A 24,603-nucleotide genomic window follows, 5' to 3' on the forward strand; every position below is an offset into this window, starting at 1 on the left:
GTGAAGGCCCATAGCCCCTTTCATGCTATTGCAGCTGTGCCCAAGGGCTGTATCTATAGCTGACTGACAGCACAGAACGTCATAGAGCCGCTTAGAGAACCCTGCTCCCATCTTTCCCAGCCCAGCCTGGGATGCACTGTGAGCCCAGCTTTAAATCTCTCCTTTTCTTCTTTGTGCTTTTCTTGGAAAGATTTAAATGGGACATCAAGAGTTTTGAGCCAGATTTCTCCATCAGCCCGGTGGAGGGTTACATCTCCCCAGGCATGGAAGTCCCCTTCGAAGTGACCTTTCATCCCTGTGAGCTGAACCCGGATATCCACTATGACAACCTGCAGTGCTGCATCCAGGGCAGCGAAGCGCTCAAGCTCACTCTGACTGGATGCTGCATGGTGGTGCCTATGACAAAAGAGGTAACTTAGCAGAGAGAGACTCGCTGTGCCATTCCCCAGACCAGCCTAGAAGCTGGCTTGGTTCCCAACCCAGCAGTGTAGCTGTGGACGCACAGCATATTCCCCCACTGTCCAAATGGGAACAGCAAGAGCACAGGTGGAAACTGCTGCAGGACAGAGCTTTAATTCTAGGACTAGGTCCAAGTGAGGATCTTAAACTTCTGTAATGACATGGACACTCCTGCCCAGCTTTGTAGCTCCAGTGTGGGCCTGGCAGCACCTTGTGAAGAGCGAGGCCATGAATGGGAACTCTGGCACTGATGGACATTTCCTGAGTGCCAGACCCCCCAGGCCTCCTGAATTCCAAAAGCAGAACTCAGACCAAACCAAGCAGCCAGTCCACAAAGAGGACTGTAATTGATGCCTGCCCATTCTGCAGCACTTACAGTGAGTAGCCCCACTGCCTTCAGCAGGCCTGCTTGTGTTAATAAGAACTACAGAATTGGGCCCTCCATGAAAATCTGCAAAATGCTCTTATAAGGGAGAGCTCCGTTTCTGTGTTTATACAAGCCTGCCTCCCTGTCTGTCCTCCACACCTCTCCCTTTCGTGTCTTTGCATATGGGTGAGGAGTACCTGCACCACCCCACACCACAATGCCATAGGTGAATGGAATGGATTCCCTATGGGGGATGAGGTCTCTCTGTGTTCCTCTGTTGCAGGTGATGAATTTCACATGTCAGGTGCGTGGAAAACACAGCCAGACTATCATGCTGTCCAACCGGAGCAACCAGTCATGGAACCTGCAGCCCATCATTGAGGGGGAACAATGGAAAGGGCCTGAATTCATCAGGGTAGAGGCCCATCAGCAAAACAAGCCCTATGAGATCACTTACAGACCCCTCACCATGAACGTGGAGAACAAGAAGCATCAGGTATGTGAGCTGTGGAGGTGTGAGAGCACTGGCAGCCATTTCTTTTGTTGCACCAGACCTTTGTAACCACTGCTAGAGACCTGATAGCACAGAGCACTAATTCTGGGAGAGTAACCGGTGTATCAGATTAGCAACTACAAGCTTTCAAACAAAGATTTTCAGAGGATTTGAGTGTTGAAATGAGCCCCATCCTTCCAGGTGATGTCATAAGAACATAAGAATGGCCACACTGGGTCAGACCAATGGTCCCTCTACCCCAGTAGTCATATCTGACAGTGGCCGATGCCAGATGCTTCAGAGGGAATGAACAGACCAGGCAGTCATGGAGTGATCCATCCCCATCACCCATTCCCAGCTTCTGGCAAACAGAGGCTAGGGACACTTCAGAGCATGGTTTTGCATCCCGGCCCATCCTGGCTAATAGCCATTGATGGGCCTATCCTCCATGAACTTACCTAGTTCTTTTCTGAACCCTGTTATAGTCTTGGCCTTCACAACATCATGTCATGGTATCCCTTGCACTGAGGAGACCCCTCTGGGAGAAGGGACACCAGTTATTAGGGAGAGACGGGTAATAGTAATGAAGAAATCAATTATTATAAATATCGATAGCTGGGTTTGTGATGGCTGGGAGAACTGCATGCTGAATTGCCTGCCGGGCGCAAAGGTTGCGGACCTCTCAATACATCTGGATACACTTATTTGCAGTGCTGGGGTGGATTCAGTGATCATGGTACATGTAGGTACCAATGACATAGGGAAAAGTAGGAGAGAGGACCTGGAGGCAAAATTTAGATTGAAGTCCAGGACCTCCACAATAGCGTTCTCTGAAATGCACACAGAGCTGAGAAGACAGGCAGAACTACAGGGTCTCAATGTGTGGATTAGACAATGGTGTTTGGAGGAGGGATTTAAATTTATTAGGAACTGGGGATCCTTTGGGGAAAGGGGGAGCTTATACAGGAAGTCTGGGCTCCACCTAAACTAAAACAGAGCCGAATTGCTGGCATGTAAAATTAAAATTACTCATGGTCATAGAGCAATTTTTCAGCTAAGGGCTGGGGAAAAGCCGACAGGTGCAGAGCAGCACATGGTTCTGACATCCATAGGGGAGGATTTATTAATGGGGATTCTCCTAGTAAAGAGGAGAAGATAGAAGTTGATAAAGTACAGGTAGGAACTGAAGAGAAACAGTCAACCAAAAAAGTTCAGTTACATCCCAGGAAGGCAGACAACTAAATACAGGATTGACAAATGTTATACCTGCTTGTGTGCAAATGCTAGAGTCTAAATACCAAAATGGGTGAACTTGAGTGCCTGGTACTAAATGAGCATATTGATATACTAGGCATCACAGAAACTTGGTGGAATTATGTTAATCAATGGGACACAGTTATACCAGGGTACAAAATATATCGGAAGGACAGAGCAGGTTGTGCAGGTAGGGGATGAAAGTGAGCATAGGGTCAAATATAGTAAAAATCTGAATCAGTACCATCAAATCTCTATGGATAGAAATTCCATGCTTTAATAAGAATTTAGCAGTAGGAATGTATTGTTTTGTATGTTTATTTGCATGGTCTCTGTCTGGTTCTGTGATTGTTTCTGGCTGCTGTATAATTCATTTTGTTGGGTGTAAACCAATGAAGGTGGTGGGGTATAATTGGTTAAATAACCATGTTACAATATGTTAGGGTTGGTTAGTTAAATTTCAGTAAAATGATTGGGTAAGGAATAGCTAAGCAAAACGCAGGTTCAATCAGGAAGGGGGGGAATGGGCACAGGGACTGGGGGTGGGGGAATTGGGATCATGTTTTGCTAAAGGGGGAATGGGATCGGGATGGGAACAGGAACAGGGCCACAGGCAAGGCTCTGCGGTGTCAGAGCTGGGAAGGAAACACTAAGGAAGAAACTGGAATTATGCTTGCTGGAAGGATGGATCTAGACTGTTCTCAGTGGTAGAAGATGACAGAACAAGGAGTAATGGTCTCAAGTTGCAGAGGGGGAGGTTTAGGTTGGACATTAGGAAAAACTTTTTCACTAGTAGGGTGGTGAGGAACTGGAATGGGTTACCTAGGGAGGTGGTGGAATCTCCTTCCTTAGAGGTTTTTAAGGTCAGGCTTGACAAAGCCCTGGCTGGGATGATTTAGTTGAGTTTGGTCCTGCTTTGAGCAGGGGGTTGGACTAGACACCTCCTGAGGTCCCTTCCAACCCTGAGATTCTATGATTCTATGATACTACCAACCACGGACCACCTGACCAGGATAGTGATGGTGACTGTGAAATGCTCAGGGAGTTTAGAGAGACTACAAAACCAGAAAACCAAATAATAATGGGGGATTTCAACTATCCCCCTATTGACTGGGAACATGACACAGCAGGATGGGATGCAGAGATAAAATTTCGAGACACAATTAATAACTGCTTCTTGGAGTGGCTAGTCCTGGAACACACCAGGGGAGAGGCAATTCTTTATTTAGTCATAAGTGGAGAACAGGATTTGGTTCAGTGAATATAGCTGAACCGCTCATTAATAGTGACCATAATGTAATTAAATTTAACATCCTTTTAGGAGGAAAAATACCAAAGAAACACCCACAGTAGCATTTAACTTCAGAAAGGGGAACTACAGAAGCAGGAAGTCTGCCAAACAATTAGTGGGGCCACGGGATGATTGAGGTGCTAATGGTGCACTCAGGGAAGGCAAGGCCACTGCGGAGAAGCTAAATGAATTCTTTGCATTGGTGTTCAATACTGAGGATATGGGGGAGATCCCCACACCTGAGCGATTCTTTTTAGGTGACAAATCTAAGGAGCAGTCCAAGGTTGAGGTGTCAACAGAGGAGGTTTTGGAACAAATTGATAAATTAAACAGTAATAAGTCACTGGGCCCAGTTCTGAAGGAACTCAAATATGAAACTCCTAACTGTGGTATGTAACCTATTACTTAAATCAGCCTCTGTACCAGATGACTGGAATGTAAAGCCAATTTTTTAAAAAGGCTCCAGAGGCGATCCTGGCAATTGCTGGTAAGCCTCATTTCAGTACCAGATAAATTGGTTGAAACTATAGTAAAGAAGAGAAATATCAGAGACAGAGATGAACACAGTTGTGACCAGGGACCCAGAGGGGCCACACTGAGGATATTCAATTAGGGCAAACTGCAAAGAATGGGCAGACAATTCCCAAAGCTGGTGGTTATTCCAATACTTAGATCCACCAAGTTAGCCACAAAACAGTTTCTATAATATCAGAAGTCAAAACACAATTCCCTTAAAAGCAACCCAGCCTTTGGGTTCCCTCCCAGTCAGTTCTACCAATCCCAAAAGATCAGACACATTACCTCCCAGGTTAATGACTATTTCAGATCCTACCCAAATACACGCTTATAGCCAAATACACACTTGTTAACTAAACTAAAATTTATTGAAAAAGAAAAGAGAGTGAGTATTGGTTAAAATATCAGTATCCATACAGACATGAGTACTCTTCTGAGATCAGTATCCATACAGACATGAGTACCATTCTGAGATCAGTATCCATACAGACATGAGTACTCTTCTGAGATCAGTATCCATACAGACATGAGTACCGTTCTGAGATTAGTTTCATAGCAGAGAGCTTTGGAGTTGCATATAGTTCTTAGAATTAGTCCATAGGTTCAGGCCAATGTTCCATACACAGGGTGATCCAGATGGGACTGGAGATCTCAGTCTTATGACTCAACCTTCCCCCGCATGAAGCATCAAGCGGATCTGAGATAAAAGGATCAGGTCCCAAGAGTTTTTATACCGTTTTCTGGAAGGCTGTGATAGCCTCTTTACAGCAGGGGTTCCTTGGGTGAAGAATAGCAGCTCTGAAGTAGAACTAACTATCTTCTATGCATACTCGAGTAATTAGTTGCATTCATCAGCTTAAGGTAATTATCCATTAAGCACTTTATAGACAATTTACCACAAACTTTAAAGTGAAATATAGACAATGGTGTTATCACGCCCACATTTCATCTAAATGTTAATATTCCCCTTTGATCTCTGAATCAATAGAATACACCTCTACCCTGATATAATGTGGCAAAGCAGCGTTCTGGGGGGGCGGGGCTGTATGCTCTGGTGGATCAAAGCAAGTTCAATATAATGTGATAAGATTGTTTGGCTCCTGAGGACAGTGTTATATTGGGGTAGAGGTGTATCAGGGTTGGAAGGGACCTCAGGAAGTCATCTAGTCCAACCTCCTACTCAAAGCAGGACCAATCCCCAGACAGCTTTTTACCCCAGTTCCCTAAATGGCCCCCGTCATAGGTTTATTCCCCACTTTGAACTTTAGCGTTCACAAGATGGGGACCTGCATGGACTCCTCTAAACTAAAATCCTAGTTTAGATCTGGTTCTCGCTGCCACCAGTCAAGTTTTAAGTGTCTGACACACTCCCTGTTCCCCCAAAAACTTTTCCTGGGGAACACAGATCCAAACACCTTGAATCTCAGCACAAAGGGAAATAATCCATTTCCCCCACCTTCTTCCCCCTCCCCTTGTCCTTGGGAGAGATACCTTGATTCAAACTCCTTGAATCAAACAAAGAGGGATTCACTTTTCCCCCTCCCCTTCCCCTGAAAATCCAAACAAGGGAAGAAATCAATCAAGTTCTAAAAGGAAAAGATTTTATTAAAGAAAGAAAGTACACTATCTCTGTAATACCAGGATGGAAAATATCACAGGGTCTAACTTATAAACCTGGAGAGACTTCCCCCTCCCTTCTCCTCAGAATAATCAAAGTAACAGCAAACAGGAATAAAGAATTTATCCAGCAAACACACAATTGCAAATACAGAAAGCAACTCAAAAGACTAATCCGCCTTTTTAACTAATACTCACTATATTGAATAGAAGAGGCTATTTCAGGAAACTTGGAGAACTTGAAGGCTATGACTGGCCTCTCTTAAATCCAAAAAGAGACTGACTCCAAACAAAGAACACAGACAAAGGCTTCCCTCCACAGAGATTTGAAATTATCCTGTCCCTTGATTGGTCCTCTGGGCAGGTGTTCATCAGGTTACTGAGCTTGTTAACCCTTTCCAGGTAAAAGAGACTTTATGGGGGTAGAGGTGTATCAGGGTTGGAAGGGACCTCAGGAGGTCATCTAGTCCAACCTCCTACTCAAAGTGAGACCAATCCCCAGACAGCTTTTTACCCCAGTTCCCTAAATGGCCCCCTTAAGGATTGAACTCACACCCCTGGATTTAGCAGGCCAATGCTCAAACCACTGAGCTATCCCTCTCCCCAAACTATACTGACAGCAGGAAACTGTCTGTTTACATGGCTAACCTCTAGCAAGCTCTAAGTAAACACATACAATTAGTATTACCTCTAATTTTCTAACAATACAGGTTTGCATTTCAAAGCGCTAGTCTATTTAGCATGGCTATAGTAACTAGTTCTATGTAATAGCCCTAATTAACATTTACATACTTTTCTAACATGTCTATAAAGGTTGGATTTGGGTCATTTACCCTGCTGGTTGCTTAACCCTTTCAGGCCCAGCCTCACAACAGTATATTAGGAAGAGTCAACCTGGCTTTTGTGAAGGGAAATCATGCCTCACCAATCCATTAGAATTCTTTGAGGGTGTCAACCAGCATGTGGACAATGGTGATCCACTGGATAGAGTGTACTTGGGCTTTCAGAAAGCCTTTGGCAAGGTCCTCACCAAAGGCTTGTAAGCAACGTAGGCTGTCATGGGATAAGATGGAAGATCCTCTCATGGATCGGTAACTGGCTCAAAGATAGGAAACAAAAGGTAGGAATACATGGTCAGTTTTCACAGTGGAGACAGGTAAATAGCAGGGTACCCCTGGGGTTTTAAAATAGCAGTATCCGTAGTAGGACCAGTGCTGGTCAACTTATGAATAGGGGTAAACAGTGAAGTCTCAAAGTTTGCAGACAATACAAAATTACTCAAGATGGACTGGAAAAGTCCAAAGCTGACTGTGAAGAGTTACAAAGGGATGTTGCACAACTGGGTAAGAAAATGGCAGATGAAATTCAGTGTTGATCAATGCAAAGTGATGCACATTGGAAAACATAATCCCAACTATACATATAAAATGATGGGGTCTAAAGTATCTGTTGTCGAGAAAGAGATCTTGGAGTCTTCATTGATAGTTCTCTGAAAACATTTGCTCAATAGGCAGTGGCAGTCAAAGCAGCTAACAGAATATTAGGAACCATTAAGAAAGGGATAGATAATCAGAACATATCATAATGCCACTACTGCATGCGGTTCTGGTGGCCTCATCTCAAAAAAGATTTACTAGAATTGGACAAAGTACAGAGAAGGTGTAGCGGGGTGGACCCCCGCTCCTGCCCTGAAGGGTTAAAAACAGCCCTGGGGGAAGGCTGGGGCTGGGGCAAGAAGCCTGGGCTGATCGGGGAAAGCAGACTCAGCTGTTTCCCAGTCCCAGTCAGGCCCAGCTGGCCCCTAGAAGAGGCTGTGAGGCAGGAGCCCAAACAGTCTCTCTCTGTTTGTAGAGGGAGAAGGGCCTGGCTGCAGGGAGCTAGAGACAGAGTACCTGAGTGGAGCAGGGCTGGGGACAGGCTGGGGAGCTCTAGCCTGGAAAGCCCCAGGCTGCGGCCTAGCATTGGGCTAACAGGTACTGGGGGTTGCAGAGGGCAGCCCAGGGGTAGGCTAAGGCAGCAGGTCCAGACCCCTTTGCCTATGATGAGTGGCTGATACTTCAGTCTGCCCCAGGGCGTGGGGGCTAGACAATGACTGGCAGTAGCTTGATCCTGAGGTGAGGTGGGAATAGTGGGTGGGGGTTCCCCAGGGAGGGGAGACCCTAAGACTGAGGGGATTACTGCTAGGGAGCAGCACCCCAGGTAAAAGGGCACCGGGTCCAGGGAGGGACACGGTGGCCAGAGGACAGGCGGATCACTGGCCTGCAGAGGGCGCTCCTGGCTGGAAACAGAGCTAATTCCCTAAGAGACCAGCAGGAGGTGCCGCAGGGGTGAGTCCGCATGTCTTCAGAAGTGCAACAAAAATGATTAGGGGTATGGATCAGCTTCCATGTGAGGAGAGATGGAAAAAGCCTGGGACTGTTCAGCTTGGAAAAGAGAAGGCTGAGAAGGGATATGACTGAGGTCTATAAAATCATGACTGGACTTGGCTGCTAGTCCATGCTGCCAAGACATCACTGCTATTGTTCTCAGAGCTCACTTGGGTATGGCTGCACAGTGTAGACAGACTTTGAGCTACTGAACCAGGACTGCACCACGTGTGGCAGCTTTCACAGAGAGCTGCTGTTGCTGCCTGAATTAAGCACTGTGCCCCACTAAAAGGCCTCTCCAAGATGTCCCCCATACTTGGAGGTCACAGCCGCTGCCCCAAGGAGGTTTGCTGGGGAATCTTTCTGCTGGTCCGAGGATGCCAGTCTGCAGCCTACTAGCAGCTCCCTGGGAGTGCTGAAGAGGGAAGGGAAGGGCGGGTGTGCAGGGGAGGCAGGCTATAAATCAGGAGTGAGGATGGAGGGAGGCTGCACACTCTCACCTGGGGAATCTGCAGGAGAGAGGCTTGTCTGGGAGCTGGAGCATCATGGCAGGGATAATGAGGGCCGTGGGAGAAAGCTCACCATCCCCCAGCTTTATTAGCAATGGTGACTGCCAAGACTGCTTCTAAGGCAACTGCTGGAGACTTTGGGGGGCAGAACCCGGGATGCAGATCTGCACAGAGTACAGCTCACTTGCACTCCGCTGCTGCTTCTGTGTCTCTGAGCACGGCCAGTCCCTTTGCCAGCTGCGCACAGCCGCAAAGTGACTGTACCACAGCTGAGAATCAGCATGGTGCAATGACAGCCTGACTCCGCCTGCTTTTCTCCAGCCAGGGCCGGCTCCAGACCCCAGCGCGCCAAGCACGTGCTTGGGGCGGCATGCCGCGGGGGCGCTCTGCTGGTCGCCGGGAGGGCGGCAGGCGGCTCCGGTGGACCTCCCGCAGGCGTGCCTGTGGATGCTTCACCAGAGCCGGCGGGACCAGCGGACCCTCCGCAGGCATGTCTGCAGGAGGTCCACTGGAGCCGCGGGACCGGCGACCGGCAGAGCGCCCCCCGCAGCGTGCCGCCGTGCTTGGGGCAGCGAAATTCCTAGAGCCGCCCCTGGCTCCAGCCATGCCACCTCGCCTCTGCCACACCAGCAGGAGGGATGAGCGGTACAGTAGGAGCCCCTTTTATTGATTCTTCACCGCTGCAGGATCAGCCTTGCATTGGGGTGCGTCCTTCTGGGCTGGTGGAAATGGCTGGCTTACCCTGGCAGTGCAGCACAGAGCAGTTGTCCTCATACCAGCAGCTCTGGCCCATGTATGTATGTGCTCAGGAGAGAAGCTGAACAGGGACCCTGAAGGCAGGGGAACCTACCAACCTTTTGCATTGTCTCTAGGGCTCCATCTTCTTTCCGCTCCCCGATGGGACAGGTTTGCTGTACCTCCTGCAGGGGACTGCAGAGCCCCCTAAGTCTTCAGGGACCATTGTCCGAGAGGTGCCGTGCAAAACTACCTACACCGAATTGCTCCCCATCGCGAACTGGCTGAACAAGCCACAAAGGTAAACTGGGCCGGGCCTAGCTGGTCACAGCCAGCAGCACCGAGGGGGGCTTTCCAGGCTGGTGTTACCCTGACACCTCCCAGCCACCAGCCAGTGTGTGCTGTGACTCGGGTTCCCAGAAAGCCTCTGGGAGAATGTCTAGGCCACAAGTTTGCAGGCACTAAGACCGGCCCTTATTCCTGTCTCAGGAAGCATGGACCTGGCTGACAGTCAGCTCTGCTTTGGGGGGGGGTTATGCCAATAAACTCCATCTCCCTCCCCGTAGTAGCTGGGGGGAAATTTGCCCAACAGTTTGGCAGGGCAAGAGCTTTCTAGAAACTATACGTGATTAGGCCTTCAGCAAGCTTGTCACAGGGACATCACCCATCCCCGCCATCTGTAATAACACCCAGCCTTAGGCCTAGTCACTACCTCTGATCCATCACATACCACACCAAGGGCTGAGCGGACTGCGGCCTAGGAGCGCTGTGCTCCAGGGACTGGAGCTGGCGTCCATTGCCCTAGCTCATAGCCCCTCCTCTGGCCCGTGGGTGCTCGACCCCCACCCACTCCTGGCCCCACCCTCGCCCCACCCAACTCCACCCCTTTCCCCAAGTCCCGCCCCGTTCCGCCTCTTTACTGCCTCCCCCCCGGAGTGCACCGTGTCCCCACTCCTCCCCCTCCCTTCCGGAAAGTCCTAAGCACTGCCAAACAGCTGTTAGGCGGTGGAGCAGGGATGCAGCGTGCTCGGGGGAGGAGGAGGCAATTGGGGGGGGGGGGGGTAGGGAGAGCTTGACTGCCGGTAGGTTTAGAGCACCCGCTCATTTTTCCGCGTGGGTGCTCCAGCCGCGCAGCACCCACAGTGTCGGCGCTTATGCACTTCCCCCTGGGGTTCAGGAGATCCCACAGACCCTCGCCTGTTAAATAACAATGGACTCTACAGATGAGGATGACAAGGCCCCATCTGTGTTTCTAATAGATCAGTGAAATGAACCGACAGGATCTGGTCCGTCCTCATTAGAATTCAGACGGGTCACATGCAGGGCCGGCCTTTGGGGTGGGCCGTATGGGCCCCTGCCCAGGGCAGCTCGCCCAAGGGGGTGCCGTGCGCGGGGATTGGATTCCCACCTGACCTGCTGCCGAGAGCCAGCTGGGCTAGCGGGGGTGGCAGGCGGGAGAGCAGCAGCGGGGGGCAGGGGTAGTTGGAGGAACAGCCTAGGAGCTGGGTGACTCCTCCAGAGCAGAGGTGCCCTCCCCTCCCCCACTGCACATGTTCAGCTGCTGCTGTTCCTGTCCCCCCCCCACCACCACCTTCGTCCCTGGCCACTCCACACTGGGAGTGTCTCCTGTCTGCTCTGCGGGGGGCGAAGGGGGGCTGATGGCGGGGTGTCCCCCTCCCCCCACCCATGTACCCGATTTCCCCTAAGCTGGGGTGACAGGACGGGGGGGATCTGTGTGTGCTGCTGCCTCTCTGGGGCCCAGGTGGCTGCTTGTGTGTGAACAAGCCGAGTTCAGGCTCCTGATCCTGAGTGATTTCTTAAAGAGACAGCGCAGTCACTCACTCAGGCACACACACACTCCCCTCAACACAACACACCACAACACACCACACACACACTCCTTCACACACTGCCTCCTCAACACACACACACACACAGTCACACACTCCCCTCAGCACACACACCAGGGCTCCCTGCATCCAGGTCTCTTCCCCACCTGGGCTGTGCTGCTGAGGCATCAGGAGCTGCTGCTCTCCTGCCCTCCCCTTGCGCAGCCCGCAGGGAAAGTGCCCTGGATGCAGGGAGCCCTGACAGCTCCTTGTCCCCGCCTCCCAGCCCCCTAGGGCTGCAAGGGGCGGAGGAGCAGCAGGCCAGTGGGGGAGCGAGCTGCAGTGCCAGCTGCTTTGTGCATCCAGGTCAGTTTCCCCACGTGGGTGCAAGAGGGGGATGCGGGGGTTAGGGGCACAGGATGGAGAGGCAGGGTTGGGGTGAGGGGTGCATGGATTGGGGCACAGGAGTGGAGTGCAGGAGGGCAGGGTTAGGGGCTCAGGAGTGGAGTGCAGCAGTTAGGAGTGAAGGGGGCAGAGTGCAGGGGTGAGGGGTGCAGGAGGGGGCAGAGGTTGGGCATGAAGGGGGTGTAGGGATTAGGGGTACAGGAGGGGGAACAGGCATTAGGGGCAAAGTGGGCACAGTACAGGGGTTGGGGGGAAGGGAGGGTGGGGAGCCCACGGGAGCCAGCAGCAATGGGGGGTGCCATGCGCACAGGAGCCAGGGGCACCAAAATGCAAGTTCGCCCAGGGTGCCATTTTCCCTAAAACCGGCCCTGGTCACATGGTTTGGAACCACAAAGCACATGTTGGATCAACTACTGAGGAGCAGAAGGGCCAGACCGTGCAGGGCCCAGGAATTGTGGGATAGCTTTGGTGGACTATCCGAACACAAGCCTGGCTACAAGAGCCTCAGGGAAGTGGGCAGGTGTGACACTACAGCGGACCGTGGGCTCAGACCTCTACCCTGGGACGAGCCAGTCAGCCCGTGTTGTGAGGGTTGCATGTGCATGTCACAGGGCTTTGTGGGTGTTAGAGCAGGGCGTAGACATGTGTCAGCGCCCGTGTCCCTACTGCAGTGTAGACATACTCTAGCTGCACCAGTCAGACAGCCTGCGTAAACGTTTGCCACCTGGCGGGTGTCTGGCTGTTTGCAGTGGACATGAGGCCTTTTGACCTTTCTCGTTTGTCTCTCCCCAGATTCCACGTGATAGTGGATGTGATCAAACCAGAAAAGCTGGACATCACCACCATGCTGAAGGGGCTGGATTACACGGAAGTGCCTGCCTCCTCCAAGAAGGACTATAAACTCACCTTCTTCTCCTACAAGGAAGGACTATTCAGTGCCAAGGTAGACCCACTCCCAGGCCCTGCGGTGCTGCAAAGGAAGGGTTGCCTGCTGATCGTGTGTGGGGATGAGGGTGGGTGTCTCTAGGAGTCTAAACCAAAACATTGAAACTTTTGGGTGCCCAGAATGAAGAGACTGCTCTGGTAGTTAGGCATCTACAGTAAAGCTCCCCTGGAAGCTGATCAGGGCACCTGTTCTCTGCCAGGTGTGCATGGGAGGCAGGTGGGAAGAGTCCAAGATGAGTTCATTTCTCCTGTGACCAGAACCAGCCCCCGGCCCAGAAGGAGCTCCCAGCTCCCCTAGATCTGACTGTTACCTCTTTTGTACTTGATTTCAGGTGACCTTTCGCAATGAGGCGACACAGGAGTACTTGTTCTACCTGGTCACGTTCAAGGCCATCCCTTCCGGTCCGGTCAGCACCATCGAGATGGTTACCCCTGTTCGGCAGAGCATGTCCTCATCCGTCAAGGTGGAAAACCCCCTCGTCTTCCCAGTAACGTTCACTACAGACTGCAAAGTGCCCGATGTCAACCTCCCGCCGCAGTTCATTGTGCCCGCCCAGTCCGAGGTAGGACAGAGCCTTGCACAGCAAACCTGCTTCCCCTGCTGTCCTCCCTCTGCAGTAGCGCAATTGCTGTGACCTTCAAGAATGTCAAGGCCAGCTACTGAGTCATTCGCCCCCATGTCAGCCCTCTCCAGGGCAGTGCTGTCACAGGTAGCAATCACTGTGCTCACCGCTGCACTGGTTCCGTTGCGTCTCCAAGTGCAATCCCATGAGGCTTCCGCCTGCCCTTCTGAGCACCATCTCTGTCCCCGGCCCAGGCCTTGGCTGCACTAAACACCCCAGCTCCCCGCACCCTTCTTCTGGGTAGGCCGAGAGCAGCGGAAGTGGGGTTGAGCTGCTCTCTGCTCTACCAATCTCCTTCACCGCCCCAGCTCCCCACGCCCAAAGAGCAAACGGACACAAGCTGATGAAGAATACAGCTTTATTTTGGAAAATGTTGCCGCTTTTTCTGCGGGCCAGTGGGGAGTTGTTCATTTTCCCTGGGGCAGATTCTGCACAAAGCAGGAAGGACACAATGAATAGCAAAGAGTCCTGTGTCACCTTATAGACTAACAGACGTTTTGGAGCATGAGCTTTCGTATTCACCCATGAAAGCTCATGCTCCAAAACGTCTGTTAGTTTATAAGATGCCACAGGACTCTTAGTCTGGATCTGTAAAAGCAGCAAACACGGCTACCCCTCTGATAAATGAATAGTTAATTCACAAACATACAGACGTAGACAGGCACAGGCATCCCCCTCCCTGCTGCTTTACAGGGTTTGCCACAGTTCTCCACGCACTTCGTCAATGCATCCCCCACCCCCAAGAGCTGGGTATGAGAAATCAGAAATGTCCTTCTTTATATCGCCGTTCCAGTAATTCCTAGAGACACGCACCCTTGTGGCTCAGCCTGTACAGACTTATCAAAGATAATCCCCATCCCAAAATGCTGAGGAGCCAGGCTCAGGGTGGATGTGGGGAAGAGATGTAACACGCAAGCAGAGTGATCAGAACAATGAAACAACTTTTGTTAGCTCCACAATTTATTTGCTTTCTGTCCCCCTGTCTGGGGTGCATGTGTATCATTTCGTCTTACGAATTGATAAATAATGATCATCGATTAATGAATTCACACCCCGTCTGCCCCATGCCCACCATGTGAACCCATGGTGCTGTAGATGTTAAATGCGCTGAGCAAGTGTAACCCACACACCTCCTGGGTGTGGTGTTCTGTCTCAGCTAATGGCACCAAGACCACTGGGAGAGATTAATGCATCTGCTCTACAGCCTTAGTTAAGGGCCAGATGGCTTTTATGCAGTAGAGGCCCATTTATTAAGCTCGAGAGGTCCCAGGTTTGATTCCACCTGCCAACAACCAGCATCTGTTGGTGTTACACAAGTGAGCACTGATTGGGTTGCAGGGGCGCTGGGTGTTACAAGAGCTGTTGACTGTCCATGATGCAGCACACCAAATGCTAATTTCCATCCCTGGCCTGGGCACTAACATTTCTGCTCTCACGCAGATGGACTAGGTTGGGGTGGGCAAATTTTTTGGCCCGAGGGCCACATCTGTGTGTGGAAATTGTATGGTGGGCCATGCATGCTCACAGAATTGGGGTTGGGATTGGGGTACAAGGGCTGATCAGGGATATGGACTTTTGCAGTCTATGACAATTATCCCATTCCCATGCTGCTGGGAGAAGAGTTAGCCTCACATGGTTGGCTAACAAAAAGGGTGGGGATGGTCACCCACAGCCAGGGAGGGGGTGAGGGCTCTGGCTGGGGGTGTGGGCTCTGGGGTGGGGCCACAAATGAGGAGTTCAGGGTGCGGGAGGGGGCTCTGGACTGGGTCAGGGAGTTGGGGTGCTGGGGGGTGAGGGCTCTGGGGTGGGACTGAGAGGTTTGGAGGGCAGGAGGGGGATCAGGGCTGGGGCAGGGGTTGGGGCATGGCGGGAGTCAGGGATGTAGGCTCCGTGCAGTGCTTACCTCAAGTAGCTCCTAGAAGCAGCAGCCTCTCCTCACTCCAGCTCCTACACAGAGGCATGGCCAGGCGGCTCTGCGCGCTGCCCTGTCTGCAAGCGCTGTCCCACAGCTCCCATTGGCCGCAATTCCTGGCCAATGGGAGTAGCGTGGGCAGCACTTGGGGCAGGGGCAGTGTGAGGAGCCCCCTGGCTGCCCCTACACGCAGGAGCCAGAGGGGGGGGACATGCTTCTGCTTCCGGGAGCTGCGTGGAGTGGGCAAGCCCCTGACCCCGCTCCCCGGCAAGAACTCGAGGGCCAGATTAAAATGACTGGAGGGCCAGATGCAGCCCCCGGGCTGTAGTTTTCCCACCCCTGAACTAGGTTGTTCTCTCTTCCCCCCAGGGGGTGCTCGTGTTCGAATTCCAGCCCCTAAAAGTCGGGGAGGTCAGTGGGCGCTTGGCGCTACAGAGCAGCGACTTGGGCTCCTTCCAGTACGACCTGAACCTGAAAGCCATTGCAGCCAGGCCGGAGAAGCCGCTGTACTTCCGTGCCATGCTGGGCAGCAGCCAGAGCATCACCACCAGGTTCATTAACTACACCCGTCAGAGAACGGAGTACACCTGCAAGGTGAGCAGGCCCCCGCCGCTCTGGGGCTGAGTAAGGGGGTGGAGGCACAAACGTTCAGCAGGCAGCTCGGTCTACCTGCCCCTTCAGCAGTACCTGCCCCTTCAGCACGGCTCTGCCCCCCCCCCCCCCCCGCTGGGACCTTTCCTAGCTTGGCCAGCGCAGGGGAATGGTGAGGTTGTGGTGAATGTAGCCAGCCTTCCCACTGACTTCCCCGCCAAAGCTGAGCCTTCTGCAGGGACCATCTTCCCCGGTGGGGTCACTCAGAGCTGCCATCGCAGTGCAGTGGTGCTTAGGGCGTCAGTGTGGCCTAGCGGACAGAGCGCTGAACTGGAGGCTTGAGCTGTAGTCTCGGTTCAGTCACTGGCTTGCTGGATGACTGCGGACAAGTCACTTCCCTGCGTTGTGCCTCAGTTTCCCCATCTGTAAAAAAGGGTTGAATGTCCTATTTGTAAAATGCTTTGAGATCTACTGATGTGCTAGCTAGTGCTACTATTAGTCTACAGGGAAGACGTCCCCTTTTGTGGGCAACGTTAGTCATGGTGTTACTGCCCAAGGCAATAGAAGGCGCCTAAACCACAATCTTTAAGCCAGCCCCAGAGCCAAACTTTCCCAGAGTTTCAGTTGGGAGGGGGAGGTTTGAGCAGTCCCTGTGTGCATTGAAAGGCCCCGCGTGAAGGAGGCTGGAATGTGAATTTCATGTAGTAAATGGTAAAGATCCCCCCATACATTTTGTATCAGAATCCTGTGATACTAAATTACCCTACTGCTGTTTCTGAGCTCTGGGGTATGTCAGACCTTGGGCCACAGAGGCTAAAATGCCTTCTCTAAATCTAAGTGACGCCTTCTCTCCCCTTGCAGATCGACTGTTCAGATTTCCACACGGATAAAATCATCAATGCAGCCGCAGGCTCTCAGGGGGGCACAGAGGTCAGTGTGGACGTAACTTATGAACCCTGCCAGCTGGGTGAATCAAGAGGAACTCTCATCCTGTCTTCACCCATCGGAGGAGAATACAGCATCCCGCTCTTTGGCGTGTCAGTGCCCCCCAAGCCGCAGGGCCCCTTTCAGATCAAGGCTGGCTCCAGCACGGCCATTCCCTTCAAGAACGTGTTCCTGCAGCACACAGCCTTCACCTACAACGTGGAGAACCCAGCCTTTACCATCAAGGCTGCTGAGACCATACGCTCCAAGAAGAACATCTTCATCACCGTCTGCTTTGAGGGGAACCCCACTGGCAGCAAGATGCCCGTCACCAGCAAGCTGGTCGTCTCCTGCGCCCGGGCATCAGGCATGGGGGCAGGCATTTCCTGGGTTTATTACCTGAAGGGCATAACCCCTGAGAAGTGACCTAGTGGCACGCATGCAGAGCAGCAGTGTCCCAGTCCCTAAACGGGCATTTCCCCCGCTTGGCTGAGCCACTCGCAACTCCAAGCGCAGTCATGCATCTCCTAGGATCTGAATTTGACCGGTCTTTATTTCCCTCCCCATCTCAGTACAGAATGGACTCGCTCTACAACACAGATGTGCCTTGGCAGTGAAAAGCAGCACCAGAGCCTCTTCACCATGGTTTTTGCCAGTACAGAAAATGTTTATAGGATCTGCACGCCTACTGAAAGCACTGGGTGACTGCAGGATTGCATATGGGGCATGCACAGAACACACTCACCTGTATATAACAGGGGCTGTTGTTGACAATTCCCAAAGAGCAGGCTAACAGATCTCATTACTACTGAAGTGACCTGGCAATCGTGTCACTTGTCCTTGGCCTGATAGCGTCACTGATCTGTTAGTCAAATTATATGAAAGTTACGATATAGAGATCAGTGGGGAAGATCCCAGCTATCTGTGTATATGGTCTGACTGCATGCGTCAAGACAGTCCATTTATCCTCCCTCAGTTGATAACCACCAATAGAATTGCCTTCATATTGCCTTCAAAGTACAAACCTTCCTGCCTGAAGGAGGATTCACTTACTGTGGATTTATTAAAAATATGTCTTGTGTACAAGCCACCAAAGGTGCTGCAGCTTTTCCCAACAGAGCAGAGTTCATGAAAACATTCACGTTGTACCCCAGAAATACGAGGATTCCATCATGCCTCCCAGCTGATCACACCCTCTGGGATCAGAGGCTAGGATGACTGTTGGCAGCGTGGTTTCTTTGTTTGTTGTATGAAAATGTATTTTGGAATAAAGATTGTTAAGCAAACACAGAGATTCTGGTCGATATGTTGGCGTGGATCTGGTTAATATGATAGTACCATAGTTAGCACACAGACACCCTGTGCCTCAAGACAAGGGAAAATTGGGATGGAAAAAGAATCCAGAGAAGTTGGGGGTTTCATGACTATCTAGAAAGGAGTCAAAGCAGGGGCGCCATTTAAGGGGGCCGGGGAGGGCTCTAGCGCTCCCCACCCCCGAGTTTCGTAGGGGAGGTCTACGCACCCTTGCCCCAGACAGCGCTCTTAACTGCAACAGCTTGAGTGTGATATGTGATGAGTTCAGAAGCTGGGAGCAGCCCAGCCTTTGCAGCAAGGAGTCTGTTTATAAACAGAGGCGGGTGATTAATGACAAGCCTTTTGTTATCTGAAAGTAAATTAAGGCTGGTTAGATGAGCCCGAAAGCATTGCAGGCATGTCAATTATAAGACAGGAAACAAAGGGTAGGAATAAAAGATGAGAATGGAGAGAGGTAAATAGTGGTGTCCCCCAGGGGTCTGTACTGGGCCCAGTCCTATTCAGGGGCGGCTCTACGAATTCCGCCGCCCCAAGCAGAGCGGCGTGCCTCCGCGGGACCTCCCGCAGACGTGCTGCTGGTCCCGCGCCTACGGTGGAGCTTCCACAAGCATGCCTGCGGGAGGTCCACACGAGCCGCAGGACCAGCGCACCTGCCGCAGTCATGCCTGCGGGAGGTCCGGTTGTCCCGCGGCTCCGTTGGACCTCCCGCAGGCATGACTGCGGAAGGTCCGCTGGACCCGCCTGCCGCCCTCCAGTTAAAATGCCGCCCCACGCGCGCGCTTGGCGCGCTGGGGTCTGGAGCCGGCCCTGGTCCTATTCAACATATTCATAAATGCTCTGGAGAAACAGGGGCGGCTCTAGACCCCAGCGCACCAAGCAGGCGCTTGGGGCGGCCGTTTCCCGGGGGGGCGGCATTTGGCTCCGGTGGAGCTCCCGCCGGCATGCCTGCGGCAGGTCCACCGGAGCCCGGAACGAGCGGACCTGCCGCAGGCATGACTGCGGCGGGTCCCGTCTTCCCGCGGCTCGGTTGAGCTCCGCAGGCATGACTGCGGCAGGTCCGCTAGTCCCGGGCTCCGGTGGACCTGCCGCAGGCACGTCGGCAGGAGCTCAACCGGAGCCGCGGGAAGAGGGGACCCGCCGCGGGACCGGGGAAGGGCGGCGCAGCGCACCGCGCTGCTTGGGGCAGCGTGATTTCTAGAGCCGCCCCTGTGGAGAAAGGGGTAAACAGTGAGGTCATAAAATTTGCAGATACAAAATTAGTCAAGATAGTTAAATCCAAAGCAGACTGCGAAGAGTTACAAAGGGATCTCACAAAACTGGGTGACTGGGCAACACATGGCAGAGGAAATTCATGCTGATAAATGCAAAGTAACACACCTGGCAAAATATAATCCCAACTATACGTATAAAATGATGGGGATCTAAATTAGCTGTTACCACTCAAGAAAGAGATTGGAGTCATTGTGGATAGTTCTCTGAAAACATCCACTCAACGTGCAGTGGCAGTTAAAAAAGTGAACAACGTTGGGAATCATTAGGAAAGGGATAGATAAAAAGAGAAAAATATCATGTTGCCTCTATATAAATCCATGGCACACCCACATATTGAATAGTGCGTGCAGATTTGGTCACCCCATCTCAAAAAAGATATATTGGATTTGGAAATGGTTCAGAGAAGGGCAACAGATTATTAGTTGTATAGAACACTTTCTGTATGAGGAGAGATTAAAAAGACTGGGTCTTTTCAGCTTGGAAAAGAGATGATTAAGGGGGGAAACGCTAGAGATCTATAAAATCATGAATGGCATGGAAAAATTGAATAAGGAAGTGTTATTTACTCCTTCACATAACACAAGAACTAGGAGTCACCAAATGGAATTAACAGGCATCGGATTTAAAACAAACAAAAACAAGTATTTCTTCACAGTCAACCCGTGGAACTCTTTGCCAGGGGATGCTGTGAAGGCCAAAATTATAACAGGATTTCAATAAGAGCTAGATACATTCATGGAGGATAGGTCCAGCAATGGCTATTAGCCAGGGTGGGCAGGAATCCAATACCATGTTCTGCATATCCCTGGCCCGCTTGCCAGCAGCTGGTAGTAGGGGGAGGGCTAGCTCAGTGGTTTGAGCTTTGGTCTGCTAAACCCAGGGTTGTGAGCTCAATACTTGAGGGAGCCATTTAGGGATCTGGGGCAAAAAATCTATCTGGGGATTGGTTCTGCTTTGAGCAGGGGGTTGAACTGGATGACCTCCCAAGGTCCCTTCCAACCCTGATATTCTATGAAGGCCAAGAGCACCAGCTGACTACAGCTCATCACCCAGGAGTCCCACCAAGAGCCCTCAGGCCCAGATGTCTTGCAAATACCCCCAGAGCAAAGGGGAAACTGTGACTGTGGGCAGGAGGAAGATTAGTGCATGGAGAGACATTGGAGCACAGGTGTCAACTATCCACCAATCCGTGGTGGACCCCAAATTCAGAGGCCCAGGTGCAACCCTTTAAGGCCAACTCTTAACTTGCCTGCAGCTGAGCTGCCTGTCCAGTACAAGGGCTGATCAGGGATATGGACTTTGTCAGTCTATGACAATTATCCCATTCCCATGCTGCTGGGAGAAGACTTAGCCAACCATGTGAGGCTAACAAAAAGGGTGGGGATGGTCACCCACAGCCAGGCTAAACAGGCCTCCACAACTAACTCCATTCCTGAGCCTCCTACAGGAACCCAGCCAGAGGTGGTGGAACCAGACCCCAGATCAGAGTCTATGACAGCAGTTGTAGATGCAGTTTCTGGGACCCAGCCAGAACCAGCCCAAGGATCGGAACTGGCAGAGCAGTCAGCAGCAGAGCCCATGCTTACAACCCTACCGGAGTCCAGTGAGCCAGCACCAAAGGGCGCCACAGAGCCTGCACCTGCAGCAGCAGCTACACTGGCACAAGAGGCTCAACCGGAACCTGAAATACCACCTAGTGCACCAGCGGAGAGCGGTTCACAGTCGGCAGAGAATGGGATTCAGACATCGGCAGCAGCCAAGCTGCTTATTAATAACTGCTTTTGGAAGAAAGGCCCTGGCCACAGGAAGATTTGTGGGGCTGCAGCCAGGGAAGGAAACACTGGGACTGCATGGTACCTCTCCCTGCCCCCTCTGGGCTGCAGCCTTCCCTGGCACCAGGGCCAATAGGCAAAAGGCAGGTTTGTTGGGCTGCAGGCAGGAAAGGAAGCTCTGGGATGTGGCTTCCCTGCCTGCAGCCCCTCGAATCTACCTGTGGCCAGAGACCACTGCCACTGGGAAGTAATGAGCCGAAGCACCTGTATCCCTGTCCAGCGACAGAGCCTCTGCCGCGGTCCTGGCACTGCATGCTGAGAGGGGAAGCTGAGGGCAGGGCAGTAGCAGAGGTGGGGGAAGCTGCAGCCCAGGTGTCGGGGCTTTCCATGGGGAGCGAGGATGCTGGGGGAACCACAGACCTGCAAGGGCTCCTCTCTCTGGCTGCACATAAGAATGTAACAAGAACATAAGAGCAGCCAGACGGGTCAGACCAATGGTCCAGCCAGCCCAGTATCCGGTCTTCCAACAGTGGCCAGTGCCAGGTTCCCCAGAGGGAATGAACAGAGCAGGGAATCACCAAGTGATCCATCCCCTGTCGCCCATTTCCAGCTTCTAGCATCCCTGCCCATCCTGGCTGAAAGCCATTGATGGACCCGTCCTGCATGAATTATCTAGTTCTTTTTTGAACAAATCAAACCCCTTAAGAAGTTTAAGTTCCCTATAGCAACACCATTACCTTTATCAACCAATTACCTTTTTCTCTTCCCACAGGTTCTTTCAGTCTCCTCTCCCCACAATCGAAAATCCAGGAAGTGTCTTAACTGGAAAACGCTGCTATTTGAAAACTGGAAAAAAGGGGACACCACAAGAGTCAACAGAATACAAAATGTGTAGTTGATTCCTTGTTAACACTGGCTTGGCCTGATTATAGCTACCAATGGACGATGAGAGACAATGCAATTCAGTTCCAGCTGACCTTTTTTTTAAGCAACTAAGTTTGGATAAAGAAAGCATTTGTTGAAAGGTTGGACACCTCTGTCTCCTTCAATTAAGGTGTTAGCGTTCACAGACAACCCTGAGACCCTGACCCTGCAGAGGTCCTCCAGTGGAACCTGGGAAGATTAGACACCATTATAGTAGGTAACCTTAAAAACCCTTTTTCAAAAAACAATCTACTATACAGGTAATGAGCACAGTTGCCAACTTTCACGTGGTAAATAAGCCCCCCGACTTTCACAATACATCAGAAATCAAGCTAATCCCATTTCAAAACAAGGCCAAAACAAGCCAATCCCTAAGAACCCAACACTGTGACTAGATCCCCGCCCCCCGGCCTGCAGTCTGGGACTGTGGTGGGCCAGCTGTGCACCCCTGACTCTCCCCTCCCCCCCTTGACCCTGCTTGCTGGGAGCAGAGCAAAAGAAGAAGCAACAAGCTGCAAGCCAAACGTTAATTTTCTAGTGCATACAGGGCCTGCAGGCGGCACACCCACAGCTGGCAACACCATTCTCCTAGTAGCCAAGATAGCAGAATCCATGAAAGACACGGGAGTGTAATCGCTCTTGTCTGGGATTTAGGAGTTGGGAGTGCAGTTGGTATATGCCAGTGGTGGCCAAACAGTGGCTCGCGAGCTGCCTGTGGCTCTTTCACAGTTAAAATGTGTGCGTGTCACGGAGGCTGCACCAGCACTGGGGGCCCAGGCTTGGCATGTCCTGAGAGGTTGCAGGGCTGCAGCCGGGGAAAGCATCTCCCAGCACTTTCTCCTCTGGCCGCAGCCCTGCCAACTTCCCAGAACCCAGGAGCCTCCTGCTCACACCTATGGCTCCATGCCAGCCTGTGCCTAGTTGGCAGTGCCACACTCCCCACTGGTGGAGCTGGGTATGAGTCACAATGCCCAGCTCCTCTCCTGTCCTAGCCCCTGTGAGTAAATAACCCTCAGGGCGCCTGAGCACTCCTTGGCGTCCAGGGCATCCATTCAGACAGACCAATGGCAGGGGCGGCTCTAGAAATCGGGCTGCCCCAAGCAGCGCGGAGCGCTGCGCCGCCCTTCCCCGGTCCCGCGGCGGGTCCCCTCTTCCCGCGGCTCCGGTTGAGCTCCTGCCGGCATGCCTGCGGCAGGTCCACCGGAGCCCGGGACGAGCGGACCTGCCGCAGTCATGCCGGCGGGAGCTCCACCGGAGCCAAATGCCGCCCCCCCCCGGGAAACGGCCGCCCCAAGCGCCTGCTTGGCGCGCTGGTGTCTAGAGCCGCCCCTGACCAATGGAGGCAGTTTTAATTTCTGCAGCAACAGTTCCGCGCACAGGGTGCTTTCCTATCCCCCAAGAACCTCTGCTATTGGCACACGGAGCTTGTGTCACCATCGTGTGTGTGTGTGTGTGTCTGTCTGTCATGTGGCTCCTGCATGGTCTCAGGTGTTACTCGTGGCCCAGTCAGACTTGCTGTCAGTTGATTGCAGGCTACGATCCTTTCCCCTCGCTTCCCCAGGGGAGTGCAGAGATCCCGGCTTGCGGAGACCTTCGCTCTACTGTTAGTTCAGCCAAACGTGTCGTTGGCTGAGCTGAGCACTTTTGCAAATGGCCTGTTGGGAAGTGAAATCAAGGCCCTAAAATGAAGAGCAAGACAGTGAAATGACGAGCCTGGGGGTGCTCTTGTTTCCACGATCTATGGTGAAAGAGTTAAAATGTCTAAGGCCAGAATTACATGGTCCCAGAGCAGGACTGTAACCAGATACTTCCTGTCACCGTATGTGCAGCGTGAACAAAACAGCTGGAGAAGGAGTTTTAACCAGCTGCAGCATTGGTGGTTCAGTGGTAGAATTCTCGCCTGCCACGCGGGAGGCCCGGGTTCGATTCCCGGCCAATGCAAGAGCAGGGTGTTTTTTTCTTAATTAAAATAATTGCCCTGCACCAACCTAACCCTCTGTCCTAGTCCGTCCTTTCCAGGGGACTGATTAAACAATTAGGAAACCTGTTACATCAGATTTCTAGCACCAGGGCAGAGGAGCAGTCACATGAAATACTATAACCTCTGTGAATCACACTTCTAGTGTTGCAATGGTGCTGTTCTCACTAGATCACACCTTACCCCAAGGGAAACCTCTGGCACAGGGCTCTTTAATGGCCCCAGCTCTTCTCTGATCAGTTGCTGATGTAGCAGCTTCAGTGTATATGACTTGCAGTTCCTGGCCCGGGGGGATCCCTGGCACTCTGGGCCTGTCTGCACTATGGGGGCTATGGAAGCACATCTGTAGCTGTGCCACCCAAGCACCAGAGATGCTCTTGACATCGATGGTCGGGGTTTTCCATCAGTGTCAATAATTCACCTCCCTGAGTGGCCCTAGCGAAGTCGCTGGAAGAATTCCTTCGCTCACCTAACTGCATCTACAGCAGGGTCGGGTCGGCTTACGTA

At 52.1% G+C, this 24,603-nt stretch overlaps 1 protein-coding gene and 1 non-coding gene across 2 annotated transcripts in view; both read left to right on the top strand.

Moving 5' to 3' along the window:
- Nucleotides 1-18,122, top strand: part of HYDIN (HYDIN axonemal central pair apparatus protein) — a 399,212-nt gene extending 381,090 nt beyond the window's left edge. The window contains exons 81-87 of the mRNA XM_039503100.1: nucleotides 191-410; nucleotides 1,110-1,322; nucleotides 9,745-9,908; nucleotides 12,634-12,784; nucleotides 13,119-13,349; nucleotides 15,691-15,915; nucleotides 16,774-18,122. Of these exons, the coding sequence (XP_039359034.1) occupies nucleotides 191-410; nucleotides 1,110-1,322; nucleotides 9,745-9,908; nucleotides 12,634-12,784; nucleotides 13,119-13,349; nucleotides 15,691-15,915; nucleotides 16,774-17,262 (1,693 nt within the window). The 3' untranslated portion in view covers nucleotides 17,263-18,122. The remainder of the gene's footprint in view (nucleotides 1-190; nucleotides 411-1,109; nucleotides 1,323-9,744; nucleotides 9,909-12,633; nucleotides 12,785-13,118; nucleotides 13,350-15,690; nucleotides 15,916-16,773) is intronic.
- A 5,866-nt stretch (nucleotides 18,123-23,988) lies between these two features.
- TRNAG-GCC lies at nucleotides 23,989-24,059 on the top strand. Its single transcript has one exon. It is a non-coding gene; the product is annotated as a tRNA-Gly (tRNA).
- Nucleotides 24,060-24,603: the final 544 nt, after the last annotated feature.

This window comes from Mauremys reevesii, linkage group 16, assembly GCF_016161935.1.
Source record: "Mauremys reevesii isolate NIE-2019 linkage group 16, ASM1616193v1, whole genome shotgun sequence".
In the NCBI taxonomy this organism is placed as follows: Eukaryota; Metazoa; Chordata; order Testudines; family Geoemydidae; genus Mauremys; species Mauremys reevesii.